This window comes from Colossoma macropomum, unplaced genomic scaffold, assembly GCF_904425465.1.
Source record: "Colossoma macropomum unplaced genomic scaffold, Colossoma_macropomum, whole genome shotgun sequence".
In the NCBI taxonomy this organism is placed as follows: domain Eukaryota; kingdom Metazoa; phylum Chordata; class Actinopteri; order Characiformes; family Serrasalmidae; genus Colossoma; species Colossoma macropomum.
Genome location: NW_023494796.1, coordinates 31,694,617 through 31,713,596, shown reverse-complemented (window position 1 = coordinate 31,713,596; position 18,980 = coordinate 31,694,617). Strand labels below are relative to the sequence as shown.

The 18,980-nt window shown below is 39.8% G+C and overlaps 1 protein-coding gene across 4 annotated transcripts in view; it reads left to right on the top strand.

The window, feature by feature from the left end:
• The window catches only part of LOC118816761 (collagen alpha-1(XIX) chain), a 278,363-nt gene that overhangs the window by 131,989 nt on the left and 127,394 nt on the right, over window positions 1–18,980 (top strand). For all 4 annotated transcript variants that reach the window (XM_036583340.1, XM_036583341.1, XM_036583339.1 and 1 more), the window contains 2 exons: window positions 5,114–5,158; window positions 13,017–13,052. In XM_036583340.1, the coding sequence (XP_036439233.1) occupies window positions 5,114–5,158; window positions 13,017–13,052 (81 nt within the window). The remainder of the gene's footprint in view (window positions 1–5,113; window positions 5,159–13,016; window positions 13,053–18,980) is intronic.

Below are 18,980 nucleotides of genomic sequence, written 5' to 3'. Positions count from 1 at the left end.
TTTTCGTTCGCTACTAGCCAGGTGAGACTGTCTTCGTTGCTAGGTGACCTGCAGTCTGCACGCCAGGGGAAAAGGGACCTGGATAAGAGCCATTCTATATGCAAGCTGTGTCACACTAAACGACAAACATGAGAGACCATATTACATGTTTTCACCTGTTTTCCGCCCGGTTGTAGTTGCTGCCAACCAGAGGACCATCGAGCAAGCGATGTCAAAGCTTATACCCAACTCAGAGGCGAATTACAAACTCTATCGCAACTTTCATTGCCAAGGATTTGCGTCCGTACTCAGTCGTTGAGAACCAGAGCTTTCGAGCCGAGAGCCGTGCACACTTTGGAGCCGAGATACAGCGTCCCGTCTCGCAGATATTTTACTGTCACAGCGACCCCCCCACCCCCAATAATGTGAACGTAAGTGTGTCCCAAAGTCTGAAAATCAGTGTGGAACATTAAGAATCGTCATATTTTCTGCAGTTCAGCACTTTTTAGTGTTTTAATGTAAAATATGATGATTTTCTGTGTGAACAGCTGTTCAAAGCTGTGTTTGCTGGTCTGTACTGGCTGAGTTTCTGAGCTCAAAATGAGCTAAAATTGTCACCGAAACTGTCACTACTGAAACATTTGGTACAGTTTGGTAGAGTTATGATTGATTTGGAACGTTCAGTCATTAGTTTTAATAAAATAATCATAATTAAGGTTTAGAGTCACTCAGAGCAAAAGCGTTTTAGTCTAAAGTCCAAGATCAGTTAAAAGTCCCAAATGGGTTTCAGCTCTGACTTTGAACAAGTTCAGTTGAATCATCCACACATTGCTGCTGTACAAAAAAGCATCTCTGCCGGCTTTAATAGTTTTTATTTTTCCACATTATTTGTAGAAAAATGTTTACGTTGTGTGAAAATTTCGTAAAGAAAGTATCAATAGAAATGCTCCAAAATTGCTTGTAATTAATCAAATAAAATCTATTTACATTAATGTGTATTAAAGGAAAGAACATTTTTGCCGTTTCCTTTAAGGTTTATATATATATATATATATATATATATATCATGCCAAGAATTGCTGTATTTATGGAGACTTAAATCTTTTTTATTATAGACTAATCAGGTTTAATTGACTAATAGAGCCCTAACTGGATTATGTGGTTACGAAGGTAACTAAAGACTATCAAAGCAGTGAAATCTACTCAGAGACTCTTTCTTATAGGTTCCTTTCTGCGGTGCTCTTGCATCGTTTTGCCCTGAAACATTTGTTATTTTATTAATGCACAGCGGCTTCAAAAAAGAGCAAGGCAAGAGGCTGAGCACTGAACATCAGACAGCGTCCTACTCAACTCGGGGATGTGTTAAGCCGCTATGATGAGACACACCTTTACTGCATTGTTTCATCATTAGGGTTAATGTGTGCCTCCTACATTTGATAGCGCTGCTCGAGCCCTTTTGGATGCAATCTGCACGCACATTGTCTGATGATTAAAAGGAGCTCGTTCCCTGCCAGCTCTTTTCTTCCAGGACAAATACAGGCTGAATCAGACTCCGCCGAATCAAAGTGTATGTAAATGAAGAGACGGAGGACACCGAGAGGCCACTGCTTTGTGCCTCTCTCCCACGCTTTCATTTAGCACCGATCCAGCTCGGACGCCGATCTATACAAACACACACAGGCTGACGGGAGAAGAAAGGCTCATCATATGAAGCCCGAATGCTCAACAATGGCCAACTCGTCATTGCAGTTGTACATTGTTCCTGTGTATTAACTCTGTTCTACTTCAGAAATTAATTTTGAAATTAAACAGAGGCCTTCAAAGAAGCCCCCCATCCTATTCAAGCCAGGCAGTGAGGGAAGCAGTGGATAAGCTGTGGTCTGCCTTTCGCAACTTTTAGGGAGTGGCCACTTTACGTCCACCAAGGTCGGATCATGGCTCATTGGCGGGCCCCTGACCTCCACACAATAACGCAAAAAAATGACAGATGACAACTAGATGTGCAAAACAGCTTTAAAGGGGCCATTAACATGCAAAATATCCTGACTTGATGCAATATATACAAAATTCTAGAGCGTTCCGTTCCCAATTATTTATTATGAATCATTTCAGTGATGTCACGATTTTGCATATATCTGCCACTACAGTCTACAGCAGTTTAGCCCCACCCATTCACACTGCAATTATGGGGAGTGCATTAACCTTTTGAAAGAGGCACAATACAGGACAGCCAGTCAGAACAGAGCTCATTTACATATATCAGGTTTAAAATCATGGTATCAAAAACAGCCTGTTTAATTGTACAACATAAAGAGAGGCTGGAAAACGGTCATGTAGACATGAGTTTTGACTGTTTTTGCTGCATAAAACCACACAAACGCCATAAATGGAGAATAAAGAAAATTATTTATTTATTTATGTATGTATGTATGTGTGTATGTATGTGTATATGTATGTATTATTTATTTATTTATAAATGCCTGTGACAGTACGTCCTGGCCACACCACCACCCCCTTTACGGGGACATTAGCTTTTGTTTTTCATTTCATTATAATTGTCACACAGTTCACTGTTTATTCATAGTTGTACAGATAAGGTTAATCACCCAACCCCCCTCCACTCACAGGCACCTGAGAGGTGGGTCATGGTCCTGGCCTTCTTGGGGCCCTAAGCAAAAATTGACTAACCCCCCTTCCCCCCAAACCTAAATATCTGTTATTCAGCTTTGGCACACATGCCTTAATTCCCCATGCAGTCATATGCTGTTAACCTGCTAGTCCTTGATGAAAACATCTATAGAGAATGGAGAATGTGCTGTAGATGGTTCTATATAGCACCATAATGGTAATTATATTGTTACAAGCTTGACATCATATATATAGTAGATATATATATAGTAGAACCCTTTTTGGTGTTATGCAGAACCCTTTCCAGAAACAGCATGGTGATTTCTTAGATAAGAGTAAGGTCTAGAAATCACTGAAAGAACTCTTTCACCATTTAAAGAGCCATTAAATCATGCAGATGGTTCTTTGAGCGTTCATGGTTCTATATAGAACTACTGTCTTTACTAAAGTACCCTTGAAGAACCACCTTTATTAAGAGTGTAGCTGATAAAGCACCTACCATCAGCAAACTGATGATGAGCTCTGTTCTAACCGGTGCTGATTAAAGGATTACTGATGAAGGGATACAGCAGATGATGTGAAAGATGACTTGAATGACCAGCATTTCACCTTTAGTGTCGTACAGAATTAAAAGAAGTGAAGCGTTTCCTTAAAGAAGAGCATTTTCTTAAAATGACAGAAATTTGTCACATGTAACAGTCACTGAGTGTGTTTACATGCACTTAATAATCCGATAACTGCAGTAAATCAGATTTTGTCAGTAATCCGATCAACACATTTACATGCTCTTGAGTAATCACATAATGGGGAAACTCCAGGTCTGCATGATTCAGACAGTAATCAGATTTCTGCTTTACAACCGGCCAATAAACTCACAGAAGAAGACGTGATGTAAATCTTAAACTTCATGAGTGGCTTTTTTTTAAACATCGCACCACTTTACCTAAAAATATGAACATACTTCATCTAGATCAGGGGTCTTTAATTAAAATTCAGTGAGGTCCAGTTAGAGAAAATTTCCTCAATCAAAGGTCCGGAACATCATAATGTCTAACTTGCATCATGATTCAGTGCCATATACTGTTTACTGAAGTAGCCTAGTAGGAATATCAACATCTTATACAGTCAACAACTGAATATCAAATCAAATAAAGTACAGTTCAGTCATATTTCAATAACATTTATTGTCAGTTTCCTTTTTTCGGAGCGCAGCATGTAAAATAATCCGGCTCACTTTCTTCTCCGACTGCTGTGTCTCTCCTCGTCCCTCCCCTGTGTGTGCGCCACTCACTCGAGTCTCAGCGCTTATTGTAATACGCAGATCTGATTGGCTGAGTAGCGTCACGTGTGATATTTTCAATGCACGCGATTGGTCTGTGAGTCACCGGCCGCTAAACCGGTACAATAATGACTAGAAATGACACGCTGATTAAAAAAGGACCACCTGTTGAAATTAATTAATTCTTTGTAGTTTATCGGTTATAGGTCCAGGTCCGCATAGGACAGCGTCTGGGTCAGGAATCGGACCGCGGTCCGCCTATCAGTGACCTCTGATCTAGAAGATGAAGAATATTTAAATCCTTCATTTCGTCACACGTATTTGGTTTCAGTGTCGCTCCAAAAGTGTTTTGCTGCGTCTCGCGGCGACGCTGCTCACTTATTTCTGGTACCGCCGTCTGTTTTCACACGTGCAGACTGAGAAATCCGAAATCTGATTACTGAGTTAAAATCCAGCCACTTTATCAGATTTCCTAATCAGATTTCTAGACCTTACTCTGATCTAAGAAATCAGAGTGTGCTGTTTACATGACCATTTGAATAATCAGATAACTGCAGAAATCTGATTATGATCAGATTATTGAGTTCAGGTAAACACACTCACTGCCTCAAAACCTCATAGGATAGGAATGTAAATGTTCCTAACTTGTAATGGAAGATAGTGGAATGAGATTTTGGACCGTTACTGCTGGTTCATTCATCGTAATATTTTAACACAAAACAAAAGAGTAACTTTAACATAATGCAAAATAATGAAAACGACAGTTTGAAAAATGCTGGACGTTTTGCAGATATTTTGAATGCTTTGAATTGACGTGCCTGAGTTTTTCCCCATCAGCATGCTCTGAATGGCCCAAATTAAACTGGTTATTATGGTAGTGAAGGTACTATTATTCCTATGCTGGTTCTCCAGGCTGTGCACAGGGGAGCACTCTGCGTGTCACTGTTGACTGGGTTTGATTGATGTGGCCGGGGATGGTCACAGCTGGGTAGGAGGCGATAAAGCAGAGGTGTAAAGAAAGAACAGAACGCCACACCGGGTTCGGCAATTAAGTTGTTTTCTTTGCTGTTAATTAAAAGCAAATTAGCGGCTGCGACAAGAGGTGTTGTCTGTCTCTAATTGCCGGTGTCCGTGTGTGGCCAGCCATGCTAGTGTGAGCCTGTTGTTCATACTTTCTGAACTCACACTTTCTCTCTCTCTCTCTCTCTCTCATTTGCTCTCTTGCAGGGTCGCCGTGGACCACCAGGGGTGCCTGGGATTCCTGGACCACCGGTAAGAGCAGAAACTACCTTGCAGTTGATACTTTTAAAATTCTTTAACAAACCATCAGCAGGAACTAATTTCCCTTCTCTCAGCCCATTTTGATCCACTTTAATGCTCTTTTTTTGTTATTTAAAGGGGAAACTGAACTCATCAGTCATCTTTATAGCCCATAACTAGAAACTAAGGTGTCTTAGCACGTGAAATTACCCTAAATCTCAATCTCATATTTCTCATGTTGAGATTCTTTTAAGCTTGCTGTAGAATGATTTCGCTTATTTCTGGACATTTTTACTTGTTTTAAGTCAGTTATTCAGTGAGTTATCTCACTATGTTGGCAGATTTTTCTTGGTGTAAAAAATGCTTTAAATACACAGAATTATCTGCCAGCGAAGTGATATAATTTTATAATTTTATTTACCAAAACTCACCTAAAAGAAGTAAAAAAGTCTAGAAATAAGTTCAGTAATCTTATAATGTTCCTACAACCATCTCAGACTTTTAGATATTAGGCTCATTGACTCAAATTAGGATAATTGTACTTCACAGGGTGCCATTTTTGCAGTGAACAGCCTGATGTGAATTCATTGTTTTTGTGCTGTCATGCAAACCATTCGATTTACACACATCTGCCTGTCCAGCCTGCATTCTCACTGAAGGTATAACTGAACTGAACTACTTTTTGAGTGAGGCACAGAACAGTGCAGCCAATCAGGACAGAGACACAGCCACAAAAACACCTGGTTTAAGGGATAAACAGAGGATGGGAAATGGTCACTTAATGATAGTGTTTAGTGTTTTGGTACATAAAGCGCTGTTTCTGAGACCACTTTTAGGTTACTTAATTTACTTGCCAGTCAAAACAGACATTAAGTACAAGCTATTAATTTTCCAGCATCAGGAGAAAAGCAGAAAACACACATTTAACAGAAAATTACTCAACAGCTAAATCTAATCTCGGCTATGAGAGTCAGTGAGTCTCTCTTTCCCTTTATTCCAGCTTCCATTCTTTTCAGGAGACTCACTTTCAGTTCCTCAAAGAATCTGCAGACACTCCTCCAAAGTTCAGTCTTAGAAGCTGGTTGATCATTTTCTGAAGTAATCAAACCCATTCAGTGGTGTTGAGGTCTGGACTCTGGGGTGGTCAGTTCGTTGTTCAGCTTCTTTGTTTGATGTGTCCGTCTCCTTTTCTCAGTGAGGTTCTTCTTGATCAGCTACACATCCTTTCAGACCCACAGCGCTGAGTCGTCTTCTCACAGTGGAAGGATGGACAGAAACACCTGTGGATGTTTTCAGATCTGAAGCAGCTTGATTTTCTCCTCTCTCTCAGAGATGAAAGCTTTAAGTGCTGTTTATCTGATGGGGGCAGTTTTGGTGTCGACCAGCTCTTCCAGGTTTTCGTCAGTGTTGGAAACTCCTCACTTATTTTCCTTTGACTTTCCCCTTCGTTGTGCAGGTGTATTATCTTATTTCCAACCTCCTCAGAAATAGCTTGTGAAAGGTGCCATTTAAACTGGAAATTAATGAATGGTCTCTGACTTTTGCACAGTGCAGTAAAACCATAGAAGCATCACAAATAGAAGAAAAATGAAAAACCTTTAGAGGAAAAATTGAGCAGTTTGGCAAATGCTTGTAAGTGGCAAATGGTTGTAAGTGCCTTTGCTTATTTGTTGCACAAGCTTTTATTCTCAATAATTCGCCCAGCTCAAACCACACAGTTCCATTCTCAGCAATAGGGATCGCAATGAGTAACTATACTCTGAGAACATTGATCCAAACCGATCTTCCTGGAAAGAAGCAAAACTGTTATTGACTTGCACTCTAATGATGTACAGGCCTCATTACAGACTCATAAAAGAGTACACACAAGCACTCAGCCATCTATAAAATCATAAAATCTCTTAGAACTGTGTGGAGGGCACTTTTCTCATACACAAAGACGCAAAGGACACTTTGAGCATGCAAATGGTTCTATGTAGGACTCATTGTTTTAAATAGAACCGTCCCCTTTACTAAAGAACTCTTGAAGAATCTGGAATTTGCTGGTATTTCCTCAGTTTTTTTTAGTAAAGGGGAATGGTTCTAATTAGAACCATTAATTCTATGTATAAAAGCATTTCATGCTTAAATGGTTCTTTGCATGGTGAAATGGTTCTTTAGATTGATGGAGAATGTGTTGTATATGGTTCTATATGGCACCAAAAATAGTTCTGCTATTGTTAGAAACTTGGCATCGTAATAATAGAAGGTGTTATATAGAACCCTTTTTTAAAAATGTTAGGACTCGAGGTTCCAAATAGAACCATCCCCTTTTCTAAAAGAACCCTTGAAGAACTTTATTAAGAGTGTGCAGTGCGCTGAGATCTGGTATTTGCTTCTTTGCAGATAACTGCATAGAGCACAATAGCTGATTGGGGAATTTGTTGTAGCCTATCGACCAGCAAGAAATATCCATCATGCACACTATGCCACAAAGTTAAATTACAATTCGAAGCAGCCCAGGGGTGAACGCTGAGAGCATTCTCATGCCTCTGTGTTATTGATGATGCTGATGGGGCTGTCCATGAGGCCCTAGTTGACTATCTGAAATATAGTCTTCTCATCAGGCCACCGCAATCAATATGGAGAAGTGCAGTGCGAATTAGAAATGGCAAACACAGCACACACACGCTGTCGCGCCGCAATCACATACTGTTCTAGTGTTTTTGCAGCATCCTTCCATTGTTTCCTCTTCCGTGGTCACGTCCGAGTGTATTTCTGCGTACAGAAATGCTATCAGATTTTCCTTTGTTCTCAGAAATGGATTCATTTCATAACACCCCACCAGTCTGTTTGAACTTTGCACAATGAGAACTTTTATTTATGATTCATCAAACCTGAAAATCGCTTGCAGAAATAGCTGCTGTATGTAAATGACCTCTGTTCTGATTGGATGTTGTGCAATGTGCAATGTGCCTCTGCGTTGTGCCTCGTTCAAAAAGACCAATCTGAAACAATCGTTATAACTTTAGATGCATGCTTCTTGGACCGAAACTAGTAAACTTGATTAAACATTCAGCAAAGTTTAAATAAAAAATAAGATAGAAATTTGATAAAACAATACTCACAGTCTGCTATGCTGCTGAAGTATGACTAAACACAAAAGTGGGGACACAGGAAAATATACGACTCTACGTTTTGCAGTTGGTCTTATAGGTAGACGTCTGAAATCATTCTGTAGTCAGCGTGATGCCCATGTTAAGAACTCCTAGTCTAGGGTGAATTCTGCTATGATGGAAGTGAATGGAATTTTCCAAATTGGATTTTCTGAATGGGATTTTTTGAAAAACGATGCTGTTGTTAAGCTAAAGTGCTCCAAAGCCAATACATCTGAATTTTGCGCTTGTTAAGAAGCCAAATGTTGCCACATTCAAGTCAACGCTAATGCACACTGAACTGACATTTCAAGGCAAGCTCACCAAAATACCCCATACAAACCAGCAAACTGGATCTGACCAGCTAGTGAACTCCAACTCCCAGAACTCCCTTGGAGATCACGTGACTGACGATACACCATCCACAACCAATCGCTGGTCTCCCTTACCAGAATACTAGTATGCTTTGTTATATTTGCTTATTTGTATTTTTATAATGTTTTGGATCTGATCCATGCCTGTTTACTGACCATGAGTTTCAACACTTTAACCAGTAAATCCTCTTTTTCCAATTCCATCTGCGAGCGTCTGGTCAGTTCTGTCGTGTTACATTAGCAGTTTGGAGGCTTTGGCAGGTTTAGGCCGCAGTTTGGGTGGCTGGTGTTGGTGTATAACAGAGTTAAAGTTTATTGGAAGACGAATGTTTATGTAACATTATTTCAGTGCGCGGAAGCAATAGCTTGTTTGTAACATTTATGTTGCATTATTCGTATTTTGACTGTTAACTGAGCTCACAGTTGAAAGGATCAACTGACACTCGAGAGGAAAAATATACACATGATGAAGGTATCAGGTTTATAACCTTTTTGTAAGTGCTATTATTGTGAAATTGAAGCATCTGTGGCTGACCATTTTGGCCATGAAACGGTAGACCACTCAAACTCAAAGAGTGGGGCCGCCAAGTGGTGAAGCAATTAGTAGCGTGTAAAAATCGCCTTTCCTCTATTGCATCACTTACTACAGAGTTCCAGACTGCCATTGGAAACAACATCTGCACAAGAACTGTGCATTAAGAGCTTCATGAAATAGGTTTCTGTGGCTGAGCAGCTGCACACAAGCCTAAGATCACTATGCGCAATGCCAAGAGTCAGCTGGAGTGGTGTAAAGCACTGCCACTGGACTCTGGAGCAGTAGAATGATGAATGAATCACTATCTGTCAGTCTGATGATGAATCTGGGTTTGGTGGATGTCAGGAGAACGTTACCTACCGGATTCACAGTGCCAACAGTAAAGTTTGGTGGAGGAGGGATGATGGGCTGGGCTGTTTTCCAGGGTTTTGGCCCCTCAGTTCCAGTGAAGGGTGATGTTGATGCTACAGCTCACAAATACATTTTACACAATTATACACTTCCAGCTGTGTGGCAGCAGTTTGGGGAAGACCCTGAGCTCCGTATAGACATGGATTGAAATAGTTTGGTGTGGACGCCAAATGTTGGGATGAACTGGACCGTTGTTTGAGAGCCAGGCCCTCTCGTCCAACATGACAGTATTCTCTTTTGACTGAACGGGCACAAATTCTCACTGACACAGTCCAAAATCTCGTGGAAAGCTTCCTAGAAGAATGGAGGTTATTATAGCCGCAAAGGGGCATGTTAGTGTCCATGGCTTTGGAATGGAACGTCCAGCAAGCTCATATGGGTCATATAGTTGTGATGGTGAGGTGTCTGTATATGTAGTTCAAATTCTACGCCTCTTTCATTTCAAATAAAAGAGTAAAAAAACTGTTTTCTATGATATAGGCACTTTAAATAAGCCAATAAGCAAGGATTTTGGTCACTTTGACTGAACTAGCATAAGACTTCATTTCATTTTATCATTCTCATTGTTTGCATTCTATTGCTAGGCCAACGTACATTTCAGTTTACGAAAATGCTATCAGAGTTTTCTTTGTGCTCAGAAATAGTTTGGTTTCATAACGGTTCGCTATCCTGTTTAAACTTTGCACAATGAGAAGTTTTTTGTGATTCATCAAACTTCAAAAACGTCTGCACAAATAGCTCAGCTGCTGATTCGCTCCGGAGGCTCTGTTATCTGCGACACACTCCGAAAGCAACTCAATCTGTCCCCCACATACACACTCAGACCATCAGAGCTCGCTCTCCTCCCACCTCCCTTATTCATAAAGTTGTGGCCGACTGAAAGTGGTAGGAGGAAGATGAGTGTGGGTGGGTGACATTTTTAAATGGCAGTGTCCCGATAATACCCGTGGCACGTGCCAACCTTGCTTGCGTCCCCGCAAGTTGGCATTTATAAGTCACCTTTCATTGCTTGGGGTGTTGGAGAGTCACAGGGGGCTTAGGAGAGCCCCTCACTGTCCCTCCAGTTTCCTCTGCTGTACCCAATGGGGTTTTGCAGACAGCTCACACTAAAGATGCCCTTATCAATCCAGAGACTTACTTTAAACCAAAGCTTCAAATTCTCAAGGGCAATAAAAACAGTCTCCCTGTGGAGGTTTTACCACAGAGGTGTAAAAGAGGGGATTAGAAGTACTCCAGTTACAGTACATCTTTCTCTGTAATGGTAGTTATATGCAAAAGATTCAGCACCCCTGGTCAAATGACACCTTTTGTTGATTATCTGGGTGTGAATAAGTTAACACATACTACACATACAGAGACACTTCTATACATTTGAATGCACGTTAGTGTTTAATTACTGTGTATTTGTTAAAAAAGTAAGAGCTTCATGAAATAGGTTTCTATGACCGAGCATAATAATAAATGTGGCCTGTGCAAAAGCTAAGGCACAATTTATATTTTGTTTTTTATTTCTAATATGGTAAAGTCAGCAAATAAATATAAATCACACTTTACTTGTACTAACGTTTGTGTCTAATATTATTTTAACTTGACTATTTTCATATTTAACAACAGTTTATTTAATAAAACGTAAAACTCATGACTCAGTTTTCAGCCTGGGGAAGCAGTTAGTACTGCCTCTGGAAGCAACATCAGCACAAGAACTGTTCATCAGGAGTTTCATGAAATGGGTTGCCATGGCTGAGCAGCTGCACACAAGCCTAAGATCAATATGCGCAATGCCAAGCGTCGGCTGGAGTGGTGTAAAGCGCCACTGCTGGACTCTGGAGCAGTGGAAACATGTTCTCAGGAGTGATGAATCTGGGTTTGGTGGATGTCAGGAGAACGTTACCTACTGGAATGCAGAGCCAACAGTGGAGTTTGGTGGAGGAGGGATGATGAGCTGGGCTGTTTTTCAGGGTTTGGGCTCTCAGTTCCAGTGAAGGGTGATGTTGATTCTGCAGCACAAAGACATTTTACACAGTTATCTGCTTCCAGCTTTGTGTCAGCAGTTTGGGGAAGAGCCTTTCCTGTTCCAGCATGACTGACCCCCTGTGCACAAAGCAGCTCCATAAAGACATGGAGTGACCAGTTTGGTGTGGAGGAACTCCAGTGGCCCTCACAGAGCTCTGACCTCATCCCCACTGAACACCTTTGGGAAAAACTGGGACGTTAATTGAACTTCTCATCAGTGTCTGACCTCACAAATGCTCTTTTGACTGAATGGGCTCAAATTCCCACAGACACTCTCCAAAATCTTGTAGTAAGCTTCCTAGATCATTTTTCCATGTACCCAATGGAAATGGGTTTTCAGGTATTCTGCTTCTGCGGCTTTTCTCCTGCTAAAATATCACAGCAAAATGTGAGGCATTGTCACTGATCTCTTGACGGTTTAGTTCTACCGCAAGTTGATAAAATGATGTGAAAAATCTAACTTTGTAAACTCGTGCTCGCACAATTTCCTCTGGAAGTAAAATTTTCAATTTGGATAAAAAGTTTTCCTCCCCCTCTAATAAACTTGGGGGGGAGTACGTGCTCCACTCGCTCCACTGCTCAGGCGTCTTTGAACTATTTTATATTTTAGATTCTTCAAAGTATCCCCCCTTTACCTTATGAAGCTTTGCACACTCTTGCCACACCAAGACACAAGGGATGTCTTCAAGAACAGGCTTGAAGCGCCACATTTGCTGAGCTCTGGTTGGCTGCAAGGGAACTACTTTTTTAAGCATTTAAATGTGAATATGTTAGTTTTAATAGTTTTAAAATGCCTTTGATATTATGAAAAACATGCATTTAGTGTGTCCAAAGCTTTGGCTTATACTGTTGATTAGACTGTGAGTCATCTAGTCTAGAGTGCTCATTACATAATTTTGTTTTGAGGGACTTTAGTGGTTGTGTTTTTTCCAATCAAGAAGAAACAAGCTTTGTCCATCAGTTACTGCTTTTTCTGTGCTACAGAAATCTATCACATTTTTTTAAAAACATATTCCCATTTATAGCACAAATGAAAATGGTTTGACTCATTCAAGCGGTACAAACAACGCTGAAACATAATGAGATCCAAGCCTAACCTGTAATTCATGTTCTAAATGTTCTAAAGAATCTTGTTGCCATGGATGTCAGATGAACTCCTCCAGAGTTAATGTGAATCAAATGTACCTTTGTTTTTGTAAATTTAGCAGTCTGATAAATTTAGCAATGCTTTTGTTTGTCTAGTGTAATTTAATCCTATTTCAAGCAGTTTCCCACATAATCCATGACACGTGTTTTGGTTACTGCATCTACAAAGCAACAGAGAATGTTTAAAATGCATCTAAATTAAAGAGCAGTATATCAGAGACACATATCTAACTGTTCTTTGTTTCCTCTGCATGCAGGGACCTGCTGCATCATCTGAAGGTGGACACATTAAGGTAGGTGTTGTGCAGTTCAGCTGCCTTTACAGTTGTTGAGCATATTTCTTGACTTTATGTTTTGCCACCATTGGACAAAAGCCTTGTATCTCCAAAATGAGATGTTTTTCAGGAGAAGGAAAAAGTCTTAATGGAAGTTAATATAGAAATATTTTATTACATGTAGTTTTAGAGCATTTCTTTCAGTCTGCTCATCACGAACCTGTCCTAAAAAGTAAAGCTGGTGCTTTAAAGTGATGTCAAAGAAAATATCTACCTGTATAAAAATATAAACTAATATAAAAAATAAGATAAGAGGGTTTGTTCCGACAGCAATGAGATATGTTATATGTTATGTGTACTTATATGTACCATACTGTATTTATTTACTTTTTGGCTGTTGACCCTTTTTCCGAACATACCATTTCTGAAAGCCAAAAGAATGTAATCTGGTCAGAAATGAAAGAGAAACCATCAGTTTTAGTTAAACAGAGCACTTTACTGACTCATATGATTGCCAGTTAACTGTGAATTGTTAAACATTTCCAGTTCTCAGCTGTCACATTTCGTAACCCCTTAAAATAACAGGCTTATTACACTTTAAGGCTCATTATTTAGTCACTATGGTGACTACATTGCTAAAATAAATGTTTTCTTTAGCTACAGTGGTGTGAAATAGAGCACCGGTGGGTCCTGGCCATAAAAACAGCAGAAACTCACATATTAAATTATATAAGTATTGGAACACTGGATGAGGGCCTTCCCAGAATTCCTAACAAAGGATTCTTTGTGTGCTGTAACTAAGAATGTGCACAGGTACATGGGAGTTCTTGGTTATTCAAATACTGAAATCAGTTTTCTTTACAGAAAAAATATAGAGGCTGACAATTCAGGGAAACATGGCGATTTTGCACATAATTGTGAGTCTGCTGTGTTATGTTATACAATTATGTTACAAAATAAAAGAAACAAAAATACAAAAACCTAACCTCAACAAAACAAAGACAAACCCCAAAGGAAAACAGGCTACGCCCCATACAGCTTCCATTCTAGTAACATAACATGTTCTCCTCACGCTAAAGCTAAACCATTATGATATATTATGTTAAACCCTTCTAGTTCAGCCTGTATTGCTGCTGTAAAGGTGAGTTCTTCCTGTCATTTAGCAGTTTGTATGAAGTGAATGATTTTCCTTATGTCTGGGTTGTTTGCTACAATATAAAAGAAGCCATTAAATATCAGCAAGATTTTTTTATTGATAAATCCACACAGCATTAATATTGGATAGTTATTAGCCATATTAGTTAATTAGTTTTTAGTCATTATACACAGGCAGTCACATCCATGCGTCTCATATGCCGATGTTTATCAACTGTTTTTGATATGTTTATTCCGTCTTTTCACTTAAAGAAGCAAAACCACAACAAACAATCAACAAGACAATGCAGGATGTCTCAGGATGTTTTTGAGATAATCAATGACACCAAAAATGAAGGCGAAATGCGGACAGTTTATACTGTTTATCAGCATTTTGTAGATCCTCTTGAAGATAACCTCACACTGCTTTGTTATACTTTCCTAACTTTTAATTTGTAATGATTTGAAGAAACTGCTTCCCAAACATTCGTCACTGCTGTCCACAAACCTTCGTCAGTGGTTGGGCTTTTCTTCTCCACACATTTCCCAGCATAGCTCCACAAGATCTCTACAGGTTTTCAGCTGTGCCTGAATTTCATTTAATGGACTGTGTGGCATCTTGTATGCAAATCATGGAAAATGTCCCGGAAAATGATTTCTTTAAAGGAGAGGGAACTCTCTATAAGGTCATATGCAAATTTTGGGCGCCTAAGTCAAATGACACGTTCTGTTGATTTTCTGAGTGTGAATAAGTGCACGCAAGTTCACACAAATGTTATGGCACATTTTATATTGGATGTTTCTCCAATATGTCAAATAGAGTAATTGTGCACTAAAACCTGCAGAAAAATGCCATGTTTATTTGTTCTCTGCAGACGACCTATTTTCACTCAGAACATGTTATTTAACCGTGTTCAGACTTATAGGCTTTGTTCACACAGCAGGTAAAAGTGGCCCAAATCCAATCATCATTCATCATTCATAGGTGACACAGATGTGTGTCTGTGTGTCAGTGTGAACAGATAAACACAATGAATTTGACATTTTCAGTTCTGATTTGAGACGCTTTCATATGTGGTACTGAAATTTGATACGTATCCCATCTGCAGCAGAGTGACTCAGTCTGAACAGCCAGATCGGAATTCATGCATCTTTTACGTCAGTCCAGCTCCACATTCGTCATGATTTTGTGCTGCTGAGACTCATAAAGATTTAAAAGTCTGAAAGCAGAGTTTAAAGAATCCGAGGACGCGAACCAAAGAAGTGACCGCGCCCTTTTTACGGCTCCAACACGTTCTGGGTGATGAGCCCAGCTGTCAGTCAGTGAAGCTTCATGATGGCTCCTGTGATGCTGGTGAAGATGAAGCTGATCCTCCGGGAGCGACTGGCGTTCGTTGGCGGTCGTGATTGTTTACCTCTGGATGAGCCGTGAAGCAGCGTGACGCTCTGTTCTTTTGCACATGCGGCTCAGTTTAGGAGCTGATCTGTTCAGACTGATGTTGCACACAGATCACATTTAAAAGATAATCTGAACAGCCAAACAGAAAAATCAGATTTGGTGAGAAAATCGGATTTGGGCTGCTTTTACCTGCTGTGTAAACAAAGGCTTTTATAAGGCTGTATGAGCATGTGAGCAAATTTCACTGCCACTGTAGGACATAATAAGGAGATGTTTTACATTATGGTGAATGAATTCTGGATTTTATTTTGTGGTGCAGGCATTCTGCTGCTTTTCAGTTTCGCTCTTTATTTGCACCGACTAAGCAGATTGAAATGGGTAACAGACGTCCACACTGCAGTGTGATTTAGGCCTGCCACAAATTATTACATATTCTTGTAATCACAGTTATTTGAGATGATTGCAGTAATTTAAGCCTTTTTTAAGCAGTTATTAGATTTCACAGTAATATTGAGATGCAACAAATAAAATGTGAACTGGGTTTGTTGAATTGAGGCAAATACAAGTAAATAACAGAAATCGGTAAATGGGTTAATTGAGAAACATCGTGAGGATTATGAAAATAAAAAAAGTTCTAACTTCTAACTTGCTGCTCTAACATGGTTAGAGAGCAGTGCTGAGTAACATTGGTTTATTTTGGCTCATAAGTGGTTTATGTCTTATATTACACATAGAATCTTTTCTGTTAACATTGGGAAATACTCCTCTTCGTCTGTGGCTATGACATCTGGGGTTCCACAAGGATCCATTTTAGGCCCTGTCCTTTTTTCGTCAAATTATTTGCGAACATAACATCTCATTTCACTGTTATGCAGATGGTCTACAACTGTGCTTACCTTTGAACCTTGGAAATCATTACTCCTTAGGAGGACTCAATGAATGTATCATGGATATTAAGAATTGGATGACCCAGAGCTTTCTTCAACTGAATGATAGCAAATAAATGTAGTGGTCAAGGCCAGTTTCTTACAGCTTAGGACAATCTCCAGGTTAAAATCATTTCTTAATGCTTCAGGTTTGGAAAAAGTCATTCCTGCCTTTGTGACATCTAGATTGGATTACCGTAATGCACTTTATTTTGGAATTAACAAAGCATCTCCGGCTCGTTTACACCTAGTTCAGAATGCTGCAGTCAGAATGTTCACTGGTACGAAGGAAAGAGAGCACATTACTCCAGTTTATCGTCCTTACACTGGCTCCCAGTGCATTACAGTCCAGTATAAAATGGCATTGATGGTTTTTAAAGCTTTGAAGGGTCAGGCACTTGCATGTGTTGTGGATGTGCTTTGTATTTATGCACCCTCAAGATATTCAAGGTCTGCGTATCGCTTTTATCTGTTCCGCTCGTCTTAAAAAGAAAGGTGATCGTGCTTTTGCTGTAGCTGCACCAAGACTTTGGAATGGCCTCCCAAGTGATGCTACATCTGTGACTGTTTTTAAAACCAAGCTTAAAACACATTTTTATCGATTAGCCTTCAGCAGCCGTTGAACTGTAGACTGAGGCCTGTTCGCGGTTGTGTGAATGTATGGTAGTGGTGTTCAGAATGTGGGAATCCTTTTTTTATGTTTTATTATATAGCACTTTGTTTTAAATGTGCTATATAAATAAAATGTACTTAGTGTTTATTAGTGATTTGGCTAATTCTAATGTTTTTACTACGCGTGCTGGTGTTTATTTTGCTGTGTTCGGCTTTACACATAACTCTGTGTGACTGTAGATGTTTGACGCAACATACACACTTAAAAAATGGTTCTTCAAGGGTTTCTTAGTCAGGAAAGTGGTTCTATATATTGCCATGAACACTCAAAGAACCCTTTGACATGAATGAAGGGTTCTTTGCATTGTGAAAGGGTTCTTCAGGTTGATGGAGTACGTGCTGTAGATGGGTCTGTATGGCACCAAAATGGTTCTGCTATTGTTACAAACTTGACCTCATAATAATAGAAGGTGTTATATTAGAACCCTTTTCCAAAAGATTCTATATAGAACCATAAACAGTACGTTCTTCATTAATCTGAAACACCATTTCACCATGCAAATGACTCTTAAAGCATGCAGATGGTTCTATATGGAACTCGATGTTCTAAATAGAACCATTCCACTTTGCAGATAACTGGTAGGAGATCAGAGAGCCTCTGTGCATAGAGCACAATAGCTGATTGGGGAATTTGTTGTAGCCTATCAACCAGCAAGAAATATCCATCATGCACACTATGCCACACTGTTGAAGAGCAGTGACTTCTTTGAGTGTTCATAGTTCTATATAGAACTATTTTCTTGACTACAGAACCCTTGAAGAACCATCTTTTAAGTGTGTAGCTAGCAAGTGAAGTGGCTAATTAGCCAATCAGGCCACTTTAGTCTTGTATTTTAATGTGCAAACAGTGAACAAGGCAAAACAATTAAATCGTTAATCGCCGTAATTAATATGACAGTTAATTGTCGGCTGAAAGTTGTTGATTGTGTCAGTGTGATTCACAAACACAATTTGCATTGCTGTCAGCTTCCTAGACACAAACACACAGGAGATTCAGTGAATTCGTCCCGTTTGCCTTTTTGAGGACAGAAAAGGACAAACTCCTTCGTCCTGCCGATTGGCTTCCCTCAGTCAAACACTCCCCGCCTGCTCTGCATGTTAAAGACTTCACACACACACACACACACACACACACACACACACACACACACATACACTGAATCACTCCTCACTCTGGGCTGACAGATGGTAATTATGTACAGTGCTTTCGCAAAAGGTCTTTAATAACTTTTACAAAGCCCTGGGGTGTTGTAGCTCACCAGGGGCATATGAGGTGCATAAATATAGACTTATATAAATATATATACATTAACGGAACAAAATAACAGGTTGTAGTGATCTAAATAGGCAGGCTCTCTCTTTTACTCTGTGCTCAGGTGCTGCCATGACATATAGTGTCAGCTTATTGTTTGTCTGTACTCCCCAAAGCCGTGCCCAGGTACAGTTCTGCAGTACAAAAGTCAGAGACCACCCTTCATTTATATGATTTTCGTTCGGAACAGCCATTAGGTTCCATGTTTTTCAGGAGATATTTCAGAGGAAGGGGAAAGTCAAAGTAAATTGTGTGGAAAAAACATGAGTTTCCAAAACTGTTCAAGTTATGAAAAGCTACAGAGAAAATGTGGCTCCTAACAACCACCTGGAAGAACCTGCCCCCATCAGATAAACAGCACTTAAAGCTTTCATCTCTGAGAGAGAGGAGAAAATCAAGCTGCTTCAGATCTGAAAACATCCACAGGTGTTTCTGTCCATCCTTCCACTGTGAGAAGATGACTCAGCACTGTGGGTCTGAAAGGATGTGTAGCTGTCAAGAAG